General features: G+C 34.8%; 1 protein-coding gene across 1 annotated transcript in view; it reads right to left on the bottom strand.

Annotated features, from left to right (window-relative positions):
* Positions 1–800: 800 nt before the first annotated feature.
* LOC107155632 (heat shock factor protein 3-like) overlaps positions 801–18,288 on the bottom strand; it is a 53,456-nt gene continuing 35,968 nt past the window's right edge. The window contains exons 4-11 of the mRNA XM_048797233.1: positions 15,884–15,959; positions 15,362–15,423; positions 12,550–12,634; positions 12,214–12,347; positions 7,394–7,618; positions 5,168–5,267; positions 2,426–2,489; positions 801–1,215 (exon numbers count right to left, since the gene is read on the bottom strand). Of these exons, the coding sequence (XP_048653190.1) occupies positions 890–1,215; positions 2,426–2,489; positions 5,168–5,267; positions 7,394–7,618; positions 12,214–12,347; positions 12,550–12,634; positions 15,362–15,423; positions 15,884–15,959 (1,072 nt within the window). The 3' untranslated portion in view covers positions 801–889. The remainder of the gene's footprint in view (positions 1,216–2,425; positions 2,490–5,167; positions 5,268–7,393; positions 7,619–12,213; positions 12,348–12,549; positions 12,635–15,361; positions 15,424–15,883; positions 15,960–18,288) is intronic.

The raw sequence follows: 18,288 nt of genomic DNA, 5'->3' as shown, positions 1-18,288 counted from the left end.
ATATATATAAATTGGTTCTTGTGTTTCCTCATATTGGGGGTAAAAAACATGGCTAGAATGTGACTCAGTTCTTTCACAAGGTTTTAGATGAGATTCAAAATATTGGGTAAAGGCAGTCTTTCTTTAAATTTTTTTTATATAGTTGTAGATGGACAGCATTCCTTTATATTTTTTTTTTATTTATTTGTTTACGTATGTATGTATGTATGTATGTGGTGCTCAGGATCAACTCCAGTGCCTCACTCATGCTAGGCAAGTTATCTTCCACTGATTTACAACTCCAGCCCAAGTAAAGGGTATCTTTTGATTAGTGCAATAGCATATAAAAATATAATTTTATGCTGAAAATTCAATTTTCTTAGAAAATAAAAATTGCATAATTAATTAAACTAAAATAGAAAAACTATAAAATAAATGTACCTGTAAAATCAAGGGAAAATTTTAGTCCTGTCCTTTCCAGAATTCACAAAAAATCCTTGCCTTTGAAAATATTTTTCAAAATATATTTGTCTCAAGAATCCCTGGAATGGCATAGTTTGCTTGCTATCAGCAGAAACTAGCTACATGGATTTGCTATTTATTTTGAAGATTGTCATCCTTTGTAGTACTTAACATAAACTTCTGGATGTAAATAAGGTATTAGCAAAATGTTGATTTACATTTTTTACATGCCCCCCAACATAAATGTGTTCTCTATCTTTTTTTGTGTGGTCTGAATTTAATCCCAGTTGTGAAAACTTGCTTAGGTAACAGCAAGCAACAATTTTAACTGTATTTTTCAATTCACAGAGGTTAAGAGATGAAGGGGCACATACTAGATAGCCAAAGGTATTTGAGTCATTGCCACTTTTCTAGCAGGAAGCTAGAATGGGGGGAGCTCAAAATAAATTCAAGTAGAAGACACAAGTTTGTTGGACTCATCATCAAAATTGGTAACAGGGCTGAGAAAAACCAAAGGGAACAGCATAGATTCTCCATTTGTTTCCACATATAAGTGGGGTGCAGAGTTTTCAACAGTATTTACATTTCCTGGAGATGAAACATTCAGGGCTATACAATCATGGTCATTGAAATCTGGTAAGACCAACGATGGATTCTTCAGATCATCCAAAAGAAGGTCATTAGAATCTTGAAGTCTTTCTCCAAAATCATTTTTTGGCACCTCCTCTAACAGGGAAAGCAGGGCATATTTCTTGTATTCTACCACTTGCTGGTCTGTGGAGAGACATTGTTTTGTTACACATTGTGGGAGAAGAGAGGGTAAGAAAAAATATAATCAAAATCTTACACTGCTAAATGAATCACAGAATAGAATGAGAGTTATCTTCCCACTATTCTGAGTTACACTCTTCAAAATAGCTATTCGAGGGGCATCTTATGCAAAAATAATATGGAAGAATAATGTACTCTTGCCTCTGGTCCTAGAATCTAATATCAGCTTTCCTAATATACTTAATATTTCAAACTTTTGATAATTCTATAAGAGAAGAATGTGATGTGACTTTGTTAAAATCTGTTTTTGGATTTAGGAATATCAGTAACCACTAGAATATAGATCTTTGTAGGATGCACTTCCTATAAAATCTAAGCTAACTGTGGAGAATTAAGCTTAGTAAAAAACAAAGGACCTACCTTCTGAGAACTTGTTTGGATGTCATGTGAAAACCCAAATTCATTACAGCACATCCTTTTGAATATCTTTATTATGGTTTTTGTCTTAAAGTTAGAGACATTATAATACATTCTCCCTTAAGTTTACATGGTATCAGAGAAAACATTCGGCAATTGTTTTTTGGGGACTGGCTAAACTTCACTTAGCATTATCTTCTCCAACTGAATCCATTTACCTGCAAATGCCATGATTTTAATTCTCTTTTATTGATGAGTAATATTCCATTGTGCAAAAACAAATGCTGAATGTTTTCTCTGACATAAGGTGACCGACTCATAGTGGGGTAGGGAAGGGGAGCATCAGAGGAATAGCTGAACTCTAGATAGGGTAGAGGGGTGGGAGGAGAAAAGAGGAGGCATGGGGTTAGAAATGATGGTGGAATGTGATGGTCACTATTATCCAGAGTACAGGTATGAAGACATAAATTGGTGTGAACATACGTTATATACAGAGATATGAAAAATTGTGCTCTATGTGTGTAATAAGAATTGTAATGTATTCCACTGTCATGTATTTAAAAAATAAAATCAATTAAAAATAGTTTTCAGGACTCTTTCAAATATATTATCTCATTTAATACTCATTTAATATTCATAAAAATTTATAAATCAAAAAATCAATTATTATTATCTTAGTTTACACAAGAGTAAAGATGGGTTTGCAGAGGTTAAATGACATGCCAAAGGTCATTTAGTAAGTTGTGAGGCTAGACTAGAACATAAACCTGACCCCTCTACAAAAAATCGTTTATACCTTTTCTTCCATTGGCTTCAAGTAGATTCCTCTCTCCTTCTTCACTATTCATTAAATCAAGAGTCTATAAAGGGAGATAAAATATTAGAATCTTTATCCATCAATCATTCTTGGAGATAAAGTTAAATACTTGATGAAAAAAAGACTATGTCTTGGGCCGGAGTATGTGCAGTACACACTTAGCAACCATGAGGCCCTAAGTTCAGTCCTCAGCACCTTAAAAGAAACCTATCTCTTGAGAGATTAACAAAATTGAGGGAAGAATGCTTCCATTTACTTTGCTTTCTAAAGGCTGTAGCTTTCTTTACTAACTGCTCTTTAGACAGAAGGGGAAAAAAATCAATTCATAGTGCAGCAAGAGCCAATTATGCGACGTAGGTCCAGTTGTCACTTAGCTTGAACTAATATTGACCAATATTTATTTGCCCAGACAAAAGCAAATGTGGTAAATATTGGATTTGAACCTGAGTGTTTGAACCTGAATGATGAGAATCATCAAATATGTCTAGTATGTCCAGAAAGAAAAAAAAACACTTCTTTCAAGTCATCTCAGCTAAACAATATATAACAAGAGTCAACACCCACAGGATCTAGCCCCATTACTTATTGGTCAATGACCAAAAAAAAGTTTCATCTGGAGATCTTCTGTAGCTAGAGAAAACAGTTATGGGAATATACAAGGGTTTTATTTTTTCCTAAAATAGCAACAGCAACAATAAGATTTCACTAAGCTAAGAGAAACAGGCCTGTAAGTATACTATTAAAGAAAATTATCTGCTAGGAATTCAGTTTCCTTGCAATTCACAGGAGTATGAGGAAAGGCTTAACAAAAACAATTTTAACAAATAGATGCCCTGTTCTTTTTTGGTCCTATTATAATTTCCAGTCATAATCATGATCATTTACTAAATGACTATATCCAAACAAAGCATGATTTCTTACATAGATTAAATTTGGTTACCTATTCAATATTTATAAAGTAGTACATTTAATATTCAGATATTTGTCTATTACATAGTCTAAAATGCACAGATTCTCCATTTGTCAAACGTTCTCATTAAACTGACACTCATAGCCAGGCATGGTGGTGCACGCTTGTAATCCCAGTAGCTCAAGAGGCTGAGGCAGGAGGATCACATGTTCAAAGCCAGCCTCAGCAACAGTGAGGCACTAAACAACTCAGTGAGACCCTATCTCTAAACAAAATAAAAATAAGGTTAGGGATGTTGCTTAGTGGTTGTGTGTCCCTCAGTTCAATCCCCAGTAGCAAAAAAAAAAAAAAAGCCACCTATAGCCACCAAATTATGTCATAAAAGACAGGAAAGGGTATCCTAGAATGTGAAGTAATGTTTAAGAAAATCAAGTATATGAGCAATGTGGTAATGCTCATTTTAATCCAGTCATACATATTTTCTGGCTGACAAGTATCTTAAAATATTTCCTTAGTATCTGGGGGTATAGCTCATGATAGAGTGTTTGCCTAGTATTCATGAGCCCATGAGTTTGATCCCCAGCACCCCAAAATATTCCCTTAATTATTCTCTCTGGTCCCCTTTTCTATAAGAGACAAGTTCTAAAGAAAGTTCTGTTGTTCAGCATGGCAACTGATGTTAAAAAAGATACTTAATCTAACACATGGATCAGTTTTTGATTATATACACAGGAATAGGATAAGATTCCTCTTTATGTAACTTATAAAGAAAGCAACTGCCAAGAAAAGCAACGGTTCACTTAGAAGTAATTTTTTATTTGAAATGAGGTGTCACTATGTTGTGCAGGCTGGCCTTGAACTCCTAGGCTCAAGTCATGTTCCTACCTTCTTAGTCTCGTGAATACCTGGAATAATAGGTTCATCAGTAAACATGGCTTGTCAATTATATTAGTAGCCACTTGCAAATATGTGAACAAAGAAGTTCTGCTTCACTAAGTGGATCTCTGGGTGTCTTATATATGCATGGAAGTAGTAAAATGTTGAAAAATACTAATTTAAACTGGACTTTGCTATAAGTAGTCAATATTAAGGCATAGAAGAAAAAGTGAGGAGGGCAGATAAAGAATATAGATGGCATGCCTTAAGCCCTCCTACTTCATTCACTCAACTGTAAAGGTTTTCTGCTAATAATCTACTATGGCAATCTTCATCATCAAAAAAACAATATAGTGTCCCAGAACTGGATGGTATATAAAAAGCAATAAAACGACTAGAAAAATAGATCTTACATCTATTTCTGCCATGACATCCATACTGGATAAAGTTTCAGTTTCGTTTGTCATTAAAGTAGGAAGTTCAGAACTGACTGGCTGTAAAGAAAAAAGAGAGAAATATACAACAACTTAAATTCTACACTGTTTATTTTTGCACAACAGTGAGGTATAATGTGACAAGAAGAGGAACTTTGGATGTATGAAAAACTATTATTAAAGCATCACAAAATTCTACATAAAGGTATACTTATACTTTCATATTGACAATTTTAAAGGAATTGGAAGAAGGAAAATCACCACATAATAAAAAATAAATTATACTATTAGTCTGGGGAAGAGAGATATAATAACTACTTCAGTTTCTGGTTCAGAAAATCAAGATATAAACACCATATACACTAAATCAATGGAAAAGTCAAGGTAAGAATTCAAGTATTTTTGAATCCCAGGCATAATATTACCAGTGCCAATTGTCATATATCATTCTGCTTTTGGAATAATTTATGTAAATACAGCAAAATGAATTGATAGTCTTACCTCACTGACATGACCAGCATCACAGTTCACTTTCTTCCTAGATTGCAAGGACTTAATCTCCACCAGGTTTCCTTCAATACCCTGCATATACATTTCATCCCTTAAATGAAAAAAATAGAGGGGTGGGGAAATCAACAAACTCTGCTGCCAAGCAGGATGAAGGTGGATGGAAAAAATGGTAATCTAACTGCCAGGAGACAATCTTTGAGAAAATACCACAAACATAATAAATTGTACAGATTATGGCAGGTCCTTGACCAAGAAACCACAAACCATATGGCATTTTCCAGTTACAGATATTTCACTTTCAGACTATAAAGCCTAATGCTATTCAGAAGATTTCAGTACATAATTCACTGGTTATAACTCAGCCAAAGCGGCCCACTTCCAAGTAACATACCAGAGTTTTCAACCTGAAGAGGCCTAGAAAAGAAGGATGGAAGAAAAACACACTAGTCTGTTCCCAGGGAAAGCTATAATTCCACAGGATGCCCTTTTGTGAATTTGGTGCCAAATAGAATGATAAGTCACTGTTCCCAATCAAAAGAAAAAAAGTGAGATGCAAAACACCACAACAATGTAGCTAGCTAATCCAAATGACCTCTAGGGTCTTTTCATTTATGAGATTCTATATACACCAAAGTTAGCTTTTGAAATGACTACATTGTTCCACTGAACAACACTCAGCCTGAATCTCATCAATAGAGGAAGTGGGACACATGTCACCAGTTGTCAGTGAACAACAACAAAAAATGCATAGTTTGACTTTGCTCTTTGGTATAGTTCTTGACTTCATTTTGTGGTGCCAGTCATCAGGAAAATCAGGTGTTCTGAGGATCATATATTTTATTATTATCAAATATTACTATTTAACCTAAGAATCCAAATGCCACTAAATTCTTAGTTTCCTATAATTTGCCAATCTATTAGAACTTAAACTTCACTTTGGTGGCCAATTCAGGCAATGTTAAAGCAACTCAGAATAATTATCTCAAACAACAATTGCTGTTAATGTTCTGAGGACATAAAGTGCCCTAAAATTGGTAGATTATTTCATTGTCTAGAGAAGTTTCCTTTGAAACAGGTCCAAGGGTCTGTAGTGAAGTTTTGGATCGGGCTGAGGAAGCTTACAGGGCCCCCTTTTGGGTGTTCTTAGGAAGCTATTTATGAGAAAAATTTGACCAAGGCCCACACATGACCTTCATCTTTCTGGGATTGGACAATAAATAAGGGAAAGTAGCAGGGAATAATACAAACATAAGATGGTAAAGTATGAAAACAGACTAATGTAAGCACTGCTGATGAAGGTGAAACTCCAGCTGACATCCCTCCTCCACAAGCCACTCAGTGTTGTCATGAGTAGAGATCTGCTGACAACAGTGACTCTGTGGCTCCAATTTAGTAGTATTTCTGCTGAAGTACACACAACCTCTTAGTTTCAGGAAATGAAATCTTGTTTTTTTTTTTTTTTCTTCTAGTTTTGTTCCAAGCAGGAGGTTTCACCCTGCTTTCTGAGATAATTTTGAATATAAAATAAAGGGAAGATTTTATACTACCAATGTTGGGCTCTTATTTTCAGAAGACCACAGAAGGTGAAACACCAAATATATTACCGAAAAGTACATTTGCAGTATATAAGAAACAAAGATAATATCAGGAGTGGAGGTGCCTAAGGGAAATGTTTCCTTAATTATATCTCCCAGAACTTACCATAATATTATGCTTTGGATAAACAGGTAATTTTCTAACTTCAGAAAAAGAACATATGTGTGAAAATCAATATCCAAATTTCCTCAGAAACACAAGTCCTACATCAGTGCTAAGTCCCAGGATAAGGTGTTGATCCTAGTTTAGTTTTCCCCTTAAAAATGTCTGATTGGTTAAGGTTGCAAAATGAGAGTAGACTCAACTCAATATTCAACTGTGTAATCACAGATATAGCAAAGAATTATGCTACTGCTCAGCTAGATTTGGGGGTAACTAGCTATATACTTCATTTCAAAGTCCTTATCAACATTCTAAATAATGTTTTTGGGTTTCACAGAAAGAAAGGGAAAGAGTGAGGGTGGAGGTATCCTTCAAAGACTCTATAAGCTATTGTTATATCCCTGATTTTCTTTAGCTGTATCCAAAGTGTTCCCCAGACTGTAATTTTTTTTTTTAAAAAACCAGTTTCCTCAAAAACACGTAAAACCTACTAGGTTACAGAAGAAAGACATTGCATACCTATTCATTATAGTATTAAATTGACTGTCTGATTTGTCTTCAGTAAAGATTGAATAATTATCCTCAGAAGGAGAAGACATAAACTCCAAAGAAATATTGTCAGTTTCCTCTCCTAAATAGTCTTCAGTCATTAGTTCTTGAAAATCGGGTATAGATGAATACATATCAACATCCGATGAATTTTCATTCATAGGTATATCCTGAATAGACATTTTAAGATCCTCTCTGAGAAACAACAAGAATGTATTAATCAAAAATGATGTTAGAGCTCAAATCATACAGGCTATAACACCTCCATCAGTTATATAATATCTAAATATTCGCAATATTTAGAATAAATAACTTATGATATGCCATGAAGCTCTCCTTTCAATTCATTTATACATCACATAATACTATGTCCATGCCAACTGACCAGCCAATTGTTCCATCACCTTAACTTAATGAAAAAAATACTTATCAAACCCAGAATGCTATAATAAAAAATGACAAACAATAACAAGTGAAGGTAAGGGTATACAAAAATAGGATCTTCCACACATTACTGGTGGAAATACAGGCGAAATGGTATAGCCACTTTGGAAAACAGTTTGTAAATTTATTAAGAAGTTAAACATGCTAAGCATGGTGGCTCACACATGTAATTCCAGCAACTTGGGAGGCTGAGGTATGAAGATCACAAGTTCAAGGACAGCCTCAGCAGTTTACTGAGGCTCTGAGCAACTTAGTGTGACCCTGTTTCAAAATTTTTAAAAATTAAAAAGCTTGGGAAGCTGGGTGCAGTGGCACATGCCTGTAATCCCAGCTACTCAGGAGGCTGAGGCAGAAGGGTTGCAAGTTCAAACCCAGCCTCAGCAATTTAGCAAGGCCCTAAGCAACTCAGACCCTGTCTCTAATAAAATATAAAAACGGTCTGGGGATGTGGTTCAGTGGTTAAGTACCCCTGGGTTCAATCCCTAGTAACAAAAAATAATTTTCCATTCTATTCCATTAGTTTCTAGCAATTCCATTTTTAGGTATATACCCAAGAGAAATACGAACATAAATATTCTTCTGTGAATGTTCATTATTCACAGCCTCAAAATGGAAAATACCCAAAGTGTCAATTAACTAATAGGAAAGAAAACTGTGGTGAGCCCATAAAATGGAATACTTTTTATAAAAAAAGAGTACTAATCTATGATATAACATGAATGAACCTTGAAAATATTATGCTAATTGAAATAAGCCAGACAGAATAGACCATTTATTCTATCATTCTATTGATATGTAATACCCAATTGAGAGTCAGAAAGTAGGTTAGTAAACAGGCATGAAAGATTTCATTGGGGTGATAAAAATGCTCTAATATGGGATGATGGGGATAGTTTAACAACTCAGTAAATTCAATACAAATTAAACAGCAAAAATTAAAATGAACAAATTATGTCTCCATAAAACTGTTTAGCTATGCATATATAAATCTCAGCTACATATTATTGTATGCATGTAACTATCATACTTATAAGTATTCCTATCTATCCATTTATCATTTAGAGAGTTTATATAGCATGTTACAAATCAGAGCAATGGAATGGCACTATGAGGATCAGTAGTCAAAGCTCACAGCTCAAGTTTCCTTTCTGTTTTGTAGTCAATCTTGACTAGAAAATAAGCAGAATGGGACAACTATTTGCTTATCAATAAAGGAGGAAATACAAAGAAAAGACAAATGATTTTTGTATTGTTTCTCATATAACAAATTATATAGTGTGTGTTGGGGTTCTTTGAACAAGGATGAAAAAGCTAAACAAACAAGTTAATTTTATCATAGGATTAAATATTTGTTTCTAATAGAACAATTAAGTTGATGTGTTACCATGATTTTCCATATTTTTTTCTGACATGATATTTTAAGACACTACAAATATCTGTGATTGTGTATCTTCCCTGAAACTTGAATTTTTAATTAGCTTCTAAGGTTCTTTGTACACATGTTCAAATATCATTCATCAAAATTTTAACATTCTAGATGTCATCAAGTCCCAGATCCACTGATTTCTTTCTTTCTTTGCTCTCTTTAGGAAAGCTTTTGTGGTATACTCTGTTTTTAAAGATGTACCTATTGTCACCACTCTGTATCCTTGTTAACTTGTTGGACAGGGTAAAGAAAATGCATATATGCATCTCTTTCTGGGCCAGCAACCAGATAGATAGCTTACATGCTGTTGGATTTAGCACACAATATCTGTGCAAAACTTTAATTCAAGGACTAATGTTGAACATCTATATCTCCTTCTCTAAAATGGCACCCTTCTCATTGTCTTGTCCCCTTAAGCACCCTAGCTCCCAGACCCTATTGTTTCAGTGGCTTACTTCTCTGGATATACCAGGCTCTAGGACACACTGCTCATATCCGTACTGACCTCCCCCTCCAACACTTATCTCTCCCCAAACATTCTATACCCTCAGGATTTCTTTGGATACTTCTAAAATACATCTCATAATATTCTGCTGAATGATTTTCCACTTGCATGCTCCTCCAACAGTCTCCTAGTCAAGTATAATTTTCTAGAACTTCCACCCTCCTGCACCACACTTAATGATTCTCCATTTGGTCTTTCTTTCTACCCATATAGACATCATTGAGACTTAGATGTCTAAACCAAAAAAAAAACCCTCTCCAATAGACATCCAAATATCTATAACACACACTTAAAAATAATATACACAACGGGGCTGAGGTTGTAGCTCAATGGTAGAGTACTTGCCTAGCACACACGTGTGCGCGCGCACACACACACACATAGTATGTAAACACAATAGAATATTATTACTCAACCATATAAAGGAATGAAATCCTGTTATTTGTGACATGGATGAAACTGGAGGCCCTTTTACTGAGGAAAATAGGCCAAACACAGAAAGATAAATACCACATATTCTCACTCATTTGTAGAAACTAAAATGCTAATCTTATAGAAGAAATGGCGGTCAACAGAGACTAGGAAGGGAAGGAGTGGGAGGAAAGAAAGAAGTTAAACAAAGGGCACTAAAACAGAGAGGAGGAACTAGTACTAATTGTCTATATAGCACAAGTAAGTATTGTTAAAACAATAAATATATTTCAAAATGACTAGAAGGGTATAACCTGATTTGATTACTGCACATTTGATACTGCACATGTATGAATAACCATACTGTAACACATAAATATGTAAAACTATTATGTCTCAATAAAAATAATATTCATGCATGATGGCACATACCTAGAATGCCAGCTACTTGTGAGGCTGAGCCAGGGGAATCACAAGTTTGAGCCCAGCCTCAACAATTTAGCAAGACCTGATCTCAAAATAAATAATAAAAAGGGCTCAGAATGCCTATATCTGATAGAGCACTTGCCTAGAACACACAATGGGTTCCCTACCCAGCAACCTCTACCCCCACCAAAAAAAACCTCATGCTTATATTTTTATTTTCTTTAGCATGTATAGAAATTCTCAAATTTTCAGAACAATTTTTTTTGCCAAACACATACTTCATATTTATTATTAACTTTATAGTATTTTTAAATTTAGTTTATTGTTTTTTTTTGTCAAGAGAATTTTTTTCCACTAGAAGTTTTAACTGGCTATTGTTGACATCTAAAAAAAGTTACATATTATATATATATTATATATTATATATGTGTGTGTGTGTGTGTGTGTGTGTTTTTAGTCAACTTTTCTGCCACTGTGACCAAAAGAACTGACAAGAACAATTTGAGACAAGGAGAAATTTATTTGGTGCTCACAATTTCAGATGTCTTAGTCCACAGAAGGCCAACTCCACAGCTGTGGGTTCAAGGTGAAGCAAAACATCATGGTAGAAAGGTATGGAGGAGGAAAGAAGTTCAGGACAGGGCAATCAGGAAGCAGAGAGAGAGTTCTCCACTCACCAGGGACAAAATATAAACCCCAAAGTCATGCCCCTAGTGACCCATCTCCTCCAGCTATACCCTACCTGCCTTCAGTTACCACCTAGTTAATCCCTATCAGTGGATTAACTCACTGAGTAAGTTACAATTCTCATAATCAAATGTTTTCACTACTGAACCTTTTTAGATTGTCTCAAACATGAACTTTTAGGTGATATCTCATATCTAAGCCATAATCATATACAAATATCTTACATTAAGTAAATTATATTTTAATACCTTATTTCTTCAAAAATCATTTACTGTATACATATTTTAAAGGGCCAGTTATCACTGCCCTATTCTGTTGTAATAAAATACAGGTTAAACTTTTTTACAAGGATGTTTTGGTAGTCATAAGGAAGGCTGAACAAGAACATGAATGGCAGCCAGGTACAGTGGTGCAAGCCTATAATCTTAGTGGTTTGGGAGGCTGAGGCAGGAAGATCATGAGTTCAAAGCCAGCCTCGGCAACTTAGTGAAGCCCTAAGCAACTTAGCAAGATTCTGTCTCAAAATAAAACATTAGGGCTGGGATGGTGTCTCAGTGGTACGGCATTTGCCTAGAATGTGTGAAGCACTGGGTTAGATTCTCAGCATCACATATAAAATAAAATAAATAAAATAAAAGTTCATCAACAACATATAAAAGGGCTGGGAATGTCGCTCACACCCTGGGTTCAATGCCCAGATATGGACAGCAGTACCATTAACACTAAGGAAGAACACAAATGCATAATGACAGGACATTAGTTGTATTTTATTTTAGTAACTGAAGGAAAACATTATTTGTTCACTTAACAACAAAATATACCTCGTGATTTAACATACCTGTAGACTATATTATGATTCATTACCAGTACATTATCCATGAGACTGCTTACCCATCATCTCCAATTGCCTGGTCCATACATGAAACTAAGGTTTTAGATTCATCTTTCAAAGTAGGTATGATACTATCAAGGAGATTTTTATATTTTTCTTCAATAAGTGTATAACCATTTTGTAATATCTGCATCTAAACAGGAAGGTGAGAGGAAATGAGAGTTGATCATGTACCTATGTATACATCTGGTCTTTCTCAGATCATATTTGATGTGATTCCCATAGAGAACACTTAACAATGGTATGAGAAATAATAACAGGTACTGGAAATTTAACTGACAGTAAATGCTCTGTTTTCACCCACCCACCACCATCATCTTATTCCAGAATCTTACAGCTTCTTTCTTCTTCTCCTCTGGAATATGGAAATATTGATGAGCACATTTGGAAGCTGAAGCCCCAGATTTAAGTGGAAATGACCTGCAACGAGATTCACATTTCAATGTTATAAGCTATCTTAATGTTGCATGGTCAGCAAAAGTATTGTATAGAACCTAAATTTTAATTATCTTTTGTCAGAATGATTCCCACGAGACATAATGTTTTAGCATCTCAGCAACAATGTGAGCAAAGAAAAGGACCCACTACATTTTAATGAGAGGCAGCTAAGAAAAAGTAGCAACAATTTGGAATATTACCCTGTGTGCTAGCTTCCTTCTAAGTGTCTACATTAAGATATCCTAATAGCTTTTTTTTTTAAGTATACATTGGGTCAGCTAAAACTAAAACAAAGAGCTAAAGGGGAAACCAGACTCTTTGGAGTGATGCCTGATTCCAGAGCTGGGAAATGGAAAGTATAAATCAAGCCTAGAACATTCTATTATGTGAAAAGTAAAAATGCTCAAAGCAACAATATATCTATCAATGGACATATTCTGATAAAGATTATAATCCCTTACTAAAATAAGAATCCATGATTCCATGTTGATATAAACAAATGAATAACCAGCAAAAAAGAAAAAGTTCTTCCTTATAGTAGAATGTAAACAAAATATATAGAGAAATAATGTAATTAGAAGAGTCAAATTGTACAAATAGCATGCCAATAATCCCAGCTACTCAGGAGGCTGAGGCAGAAGAATGCCAAGTTCAAGAACAGCCTAGGAAATTTATCAAGACCCTGTCTCAACATAAAATAAAAATGGGCTGGTGGAGGGGTGTGTAACTCTGTGGTAAATCGCCCCTGAGTTAAGGGCTACTTTAATGGAAGAAACATTGAAAAGAGTGTTTATATAAATTAAAAGTATCTCCTGGAAAGTTACTAAGTGAGAAATAGTAACTTAAGACTAGAGAAACTGAGGAAACACCCCTTGAATTCAAATGATCAAAGCTTACATCACAGATAATTACAGAAACTGACATTAGTTGTCTCTGACAATGATATACTAAGAATACAGAATCACTTCTTAGTTATACTACCAAAAATTACAATTGTTTTCTAGCCATGACACCACAGCAAACCCCAAATGATGGATATTCTACAAAAATCACTGGCCTGTACTCTTCAAAAATGTTGAAGTCCATCAGGCATGGTGGTGTAGGCATATAATCCCAGTGACTTGGGAGGCTGAGGCAAGAAGATCTTAAGTTCAAGACCAGGCTCAGCAATTTAGCAAGAACTTGCCTTAAAATAAAATAAAAAGGACTGGGGATATAGTTCTGTGGTAAAGCACCCCTGGGTTCAATCCCCAGAAAATGAAAAAAAAAACACCCCCTCAAAAAGCAAATAATAACAATCATCATCATCATCATCATCATCATCATCATCATCATCATTCTTAGGAAATACACATGAAATCTTAGGAACAATGGACACTATATCTTGAATTTCCTTTCAAATGGTTCAGAAAAAAGTGTGCCTCTGTGTGTGTAAGGACAGGGAAGAAGGGAGAATAAATGATAATATAAAATGTTAAGTTGGAAATCTGGGTAAAAGCTCTATGGGAGTCACTTGTAGCATTCATATAAATTTTTATCAAGTTTGATTATATCAAAATTAGAGGTTATCAAAAATAAATGTGAAGGAGGGTCCACTCAAATGTGAGGCAGAGCTCTGAAGTCAATGACTCCCCCCTACCTAGGTTTGAAATATAGCTCTATCATGTATTAACTAAGTCACTTCAGATAAAGTAGTTAAATTTTCTTTTAGTTAATTCTCATATCTGTGAAATGGGGATAATGTTAGAGCCCATCCAATAGAATTTTTGTAATAATTAATTGAGATAGTCTATGTAGGGCACATAGCACACTGTAAATACTCAATAAATATCAGCTATTATCTACTGGTTCAAAATAGCTTAATGAAATCTGAGGAATCAAGCTAATAACATGACTTTATTTCTCAGATACAACTACATGGCATATCACAAGGGAAAATTTTACAATTATATACTCTGTCTTCTAAGGACTTACATAAAAATCCTATAATTTTAGGTTGCAAAAGGTAAAGCTGGGAACTCCTGATCATATCAGAAATTGGAGGTAAAACTTCTTTGCTCTTTCTGTCCAGGATAATCCCTTGTGTGAAGAACCTCTATGCAAGTTCTACGACTCCTTAACAAAGTAGAGTTGAGGAGTACTTTTCAATCTATTCCAGAATAATCCCAGGAGATATGTTAAGAAGGGATTCCGAGGCTAGTGGTATAGTTCAATGGTAGAGTATAGATTTAGCATGTGTGAGGCCCTGGGTTTGATCCCCAGCACCAAATACATACATACATACATACATACATACATACAATAAAATGAACATGTTTATTTAAAAGTAAAGAAGAAGTCCAGTTCTGTCTGGCTCCTTAGAGAGAAGAAGCCTTAGAATGATTAGCACTTAGTAGGCCTACAAAAGGAAGACAGAAAGAAAAAAATCATCCTGCAAGTAAGATCCAGCAACTAGGATATACCTATTATATCATGCCATGGCAAAGTTAGTCTGTTATCAAGTATGAAAACAAAAGGAAAAACAAGATACACTGAGCTGATATGTGTGGCTTTTGTTGGTAGGTATTTTTTATCCTGATATCACATGCACAATTTGTACATGCTAAATTCTCTGATGTAAAAAATAATAAGCTTAGAAAAAGAAAAATTATAAGAGAGAATAAAGACACCTTCTATAACCAAGAAAAGAATTGGAGTTAATAAAATCACCTTTTTCTATCTGTGTTTACCATGTAGTTTTCACCTATCAAATTCAACATAAACTGAAGAATCTGAAAAAAAATCATACAGAATAATTAATTAGGACATCATCTTTGATATTTAAGGAAATCAATAGGTAAAGAGGAAGGTAGAGACCTCATTAAGCACAACTAAATATTTTTTTTTAGAGAGAGAGAGAGAGAGAAAGAGAGAGAATTTTTAATATTTATTTTTTAGTTTTCGGCGGACACAACATCTTTGTATGTGGTGCAGAGGATCAAACCCGGGCAGCACGCATGCCAGGCGAGCACGCTACCGCTTGAGCCACATCCCCAGCCCAACACAACTAAATATTAAAATTTAGTTGTGATTTATTTAATCTTTACCTTAAAAGTCTGAACTGAGGGGCTGGGGTTGTGGCTCAGGGGTGGAGTGCTTATCTGGAATGTGTGAGGCACTGGGTTTAATCCTTGGCACCACGTAAAAATAAATAAACAAAAAAATATTTTTTTAAAAAAGATTTATTGATACCTGTGTTAAAAGTTGCTGTTGCTTGCAGTAATTCTGTCTTAGCTCTGTCACTTCAAGCCAAAGTGTTGCATATTTCCTACAACATTAACAGATTCCTCAAATGAAGCAGGACAGAAATGTTTCTGTAGAATTTTGAATATATATATACAGACACTAGTATGGCAGTACGTAAATACATGGATGTGTAACTGATGTGATTCTGCAATCTGTATATGGGGTAAAAATGGGAGTTCATAACCCACTTGAATCAAAGTGTGAAATATGATATATCAAGAACTATGTAATGTTTTGAACAACCAACAATAAAAAATTTAAAAAAATAAAATAAAAAATAAATAAAATTAAATCTAAGGATTTAGGAGTCTTCAGGGTTCTGAGTAATCAGAAAAGAAACAATATATAAATAAATATTTTACATCCACCTAAAAAAAAGAATTTTTAATATATATATATCAAATATTATATTGAGTTGTCTGAATTAATAGTATTTAAAGTGTTCTTCAGATTATGAGACTGACTCACTGTCTACTGCGTTAAGAAAGCAGACTAAATCTAAGTACCAAAATAATAACCCAAATAACTTAATCAGGCCAAGGACCTGAACAGACACGTCTCTCAGAAGATGATATACAATCAACAAATATATGAAAAATCTTCAACATCTCTAGCAATCAGAAAAATGCAAATCAAAACTACTGTAAGATTTCATCTCACTCCAGTCAGAATGGCAGTTCTTAAGAATACAGACAACAATAAGTGTTGGCAAGGATGTGGGGAAAAAGGAACACTCATACACTGATGGTGAGACTGCAAATTGGTGCAGCCAATATGGAAAGTAGTATGGAGATTTCTTGAAAAATTGGGAATGGAACCACCATTTGACCCAGCTATCCTTCTCCTCAGTCTATACCCAAAGGACTTAAAAACAGCATACTACAGGGACACAGCCACATCAATGTTTATAGCAGCCCAATTCACAACAGCTAAACTGTGGAACCAACCTAAATGCCCTTTAGTAGATGAACGGATAAAAAAATGTGGCATATAGACACAATGGAATATTACTCAGCAATAAAAGAGCATAAAATCATTGCATTTGCAGGTAAATGGATGGAGTTAGAGAAGATAATGCTAAGTGAAGTTGGCCAATCCCAAAATACCAAATGCCGAATGTTTTCTCTGATGTAAGGATGCTGATTCATAGTGGGGTAGGGAGGGGGAGCATGGGAGGAGTAGACTAACTCTAGATAGGGTAGAGAGGTGGGAGGGGAAGGGAGGGGGCAGGGGGTTAGAAATGATGGTGGAATGTGATGGTCATTATTATCCAAAGTACAGGTATGAAGACATGAATTGGTGTGAACATACTTAGTATACAACCAGAGATATGAAAAATTGTGCTCTATATGTGTAATAAGTATTGTAATGCATTCCACTGTCATAATTAAAAAATTAATTAAAAAATAAAAGTCTCAAAAACATATTCTTCATGAAGATTGGTACCTCCCATTATCCTGCCTGAATATTTCAGGCTTAAAATCTAATACTTTTCAAACTTTGTCAGTGAATTAGTCCATACAGATATCACACTAATTTTTCCCTTTTTTGTATGTGGTGCTGGAGACCAAATTCAGGGACTTGTCCATGCTAGTCACATGCTGCACCACTGATCTACACTTCTGTATCACACAGTAATTTTTTTGAGAGCAAGACTACTATTAAGGTAGTCTCTTCTACATGGGAGAATCTGAGAATCATTAAAAACCCATATACTTCTTTATTTTCATTTTTTTAGTTGTAGATGGATATAATACATTTGTTTATTGATTGATTGTTTTCATTTCTTAAATACATGACAGTGTATTATGTATAATATGTGTTCTATATGAATAATACAATTCTTATTATACATATAGAACACATTTTTTCATATCTCTGTATATAAAGTATGTTCACACCAATTCATGCCTTCACACATGTACTTTGGATAATAATGGCCATCACATTCCACCATTATTGCTAACCCCTTGCCCTCTTTTCTCCTCCCACCCCTCTACCCTATATAGAGTTCATCTATTCCTCCCATGCTCTCCCCGCCTACCCCACTATGAGTCAATCACCTTATATCAGAGAAAACATTCGGCATTTGTCTTTTGGGGATTGCCTAACTTCACTTAGCATTGTCTTCTCAAACTCCATCCACTACCTGCAAATGCCATGATTTTATTTATTTGTTTGTTTGTTTTTATGTGGTGCTGAGGATCAAACCCAGTACCTCACACGTGCCAGGCAAGCACTCTACCACTGAGCCACAACCCCACCCCCACAAATCCATATACTTCTAATGTAGTCATAACATTCATAGGATTAAGAATAGAGAAATAGTTCATAAAAGGCTGAAAGAACAC

This window comes from Marmota marmota, unplaced genomic scaffold (assembly GCF_001458135.2).
Source record: "Marmota marmota marmota unplaced genomic scaffold, marMar, whole genome shotgun sequence".
Classification (NCBI taxonomy): Eukaryota; Metazoa; Chordata; class Mammalia; order Rodentia; family Sciuridae; genus Marmota; species Marmota marmota.
Note: the sequence above shows the minus strand (reverse complement) of the source record. Positions and strands in the feature narration are given on the sequence as shown.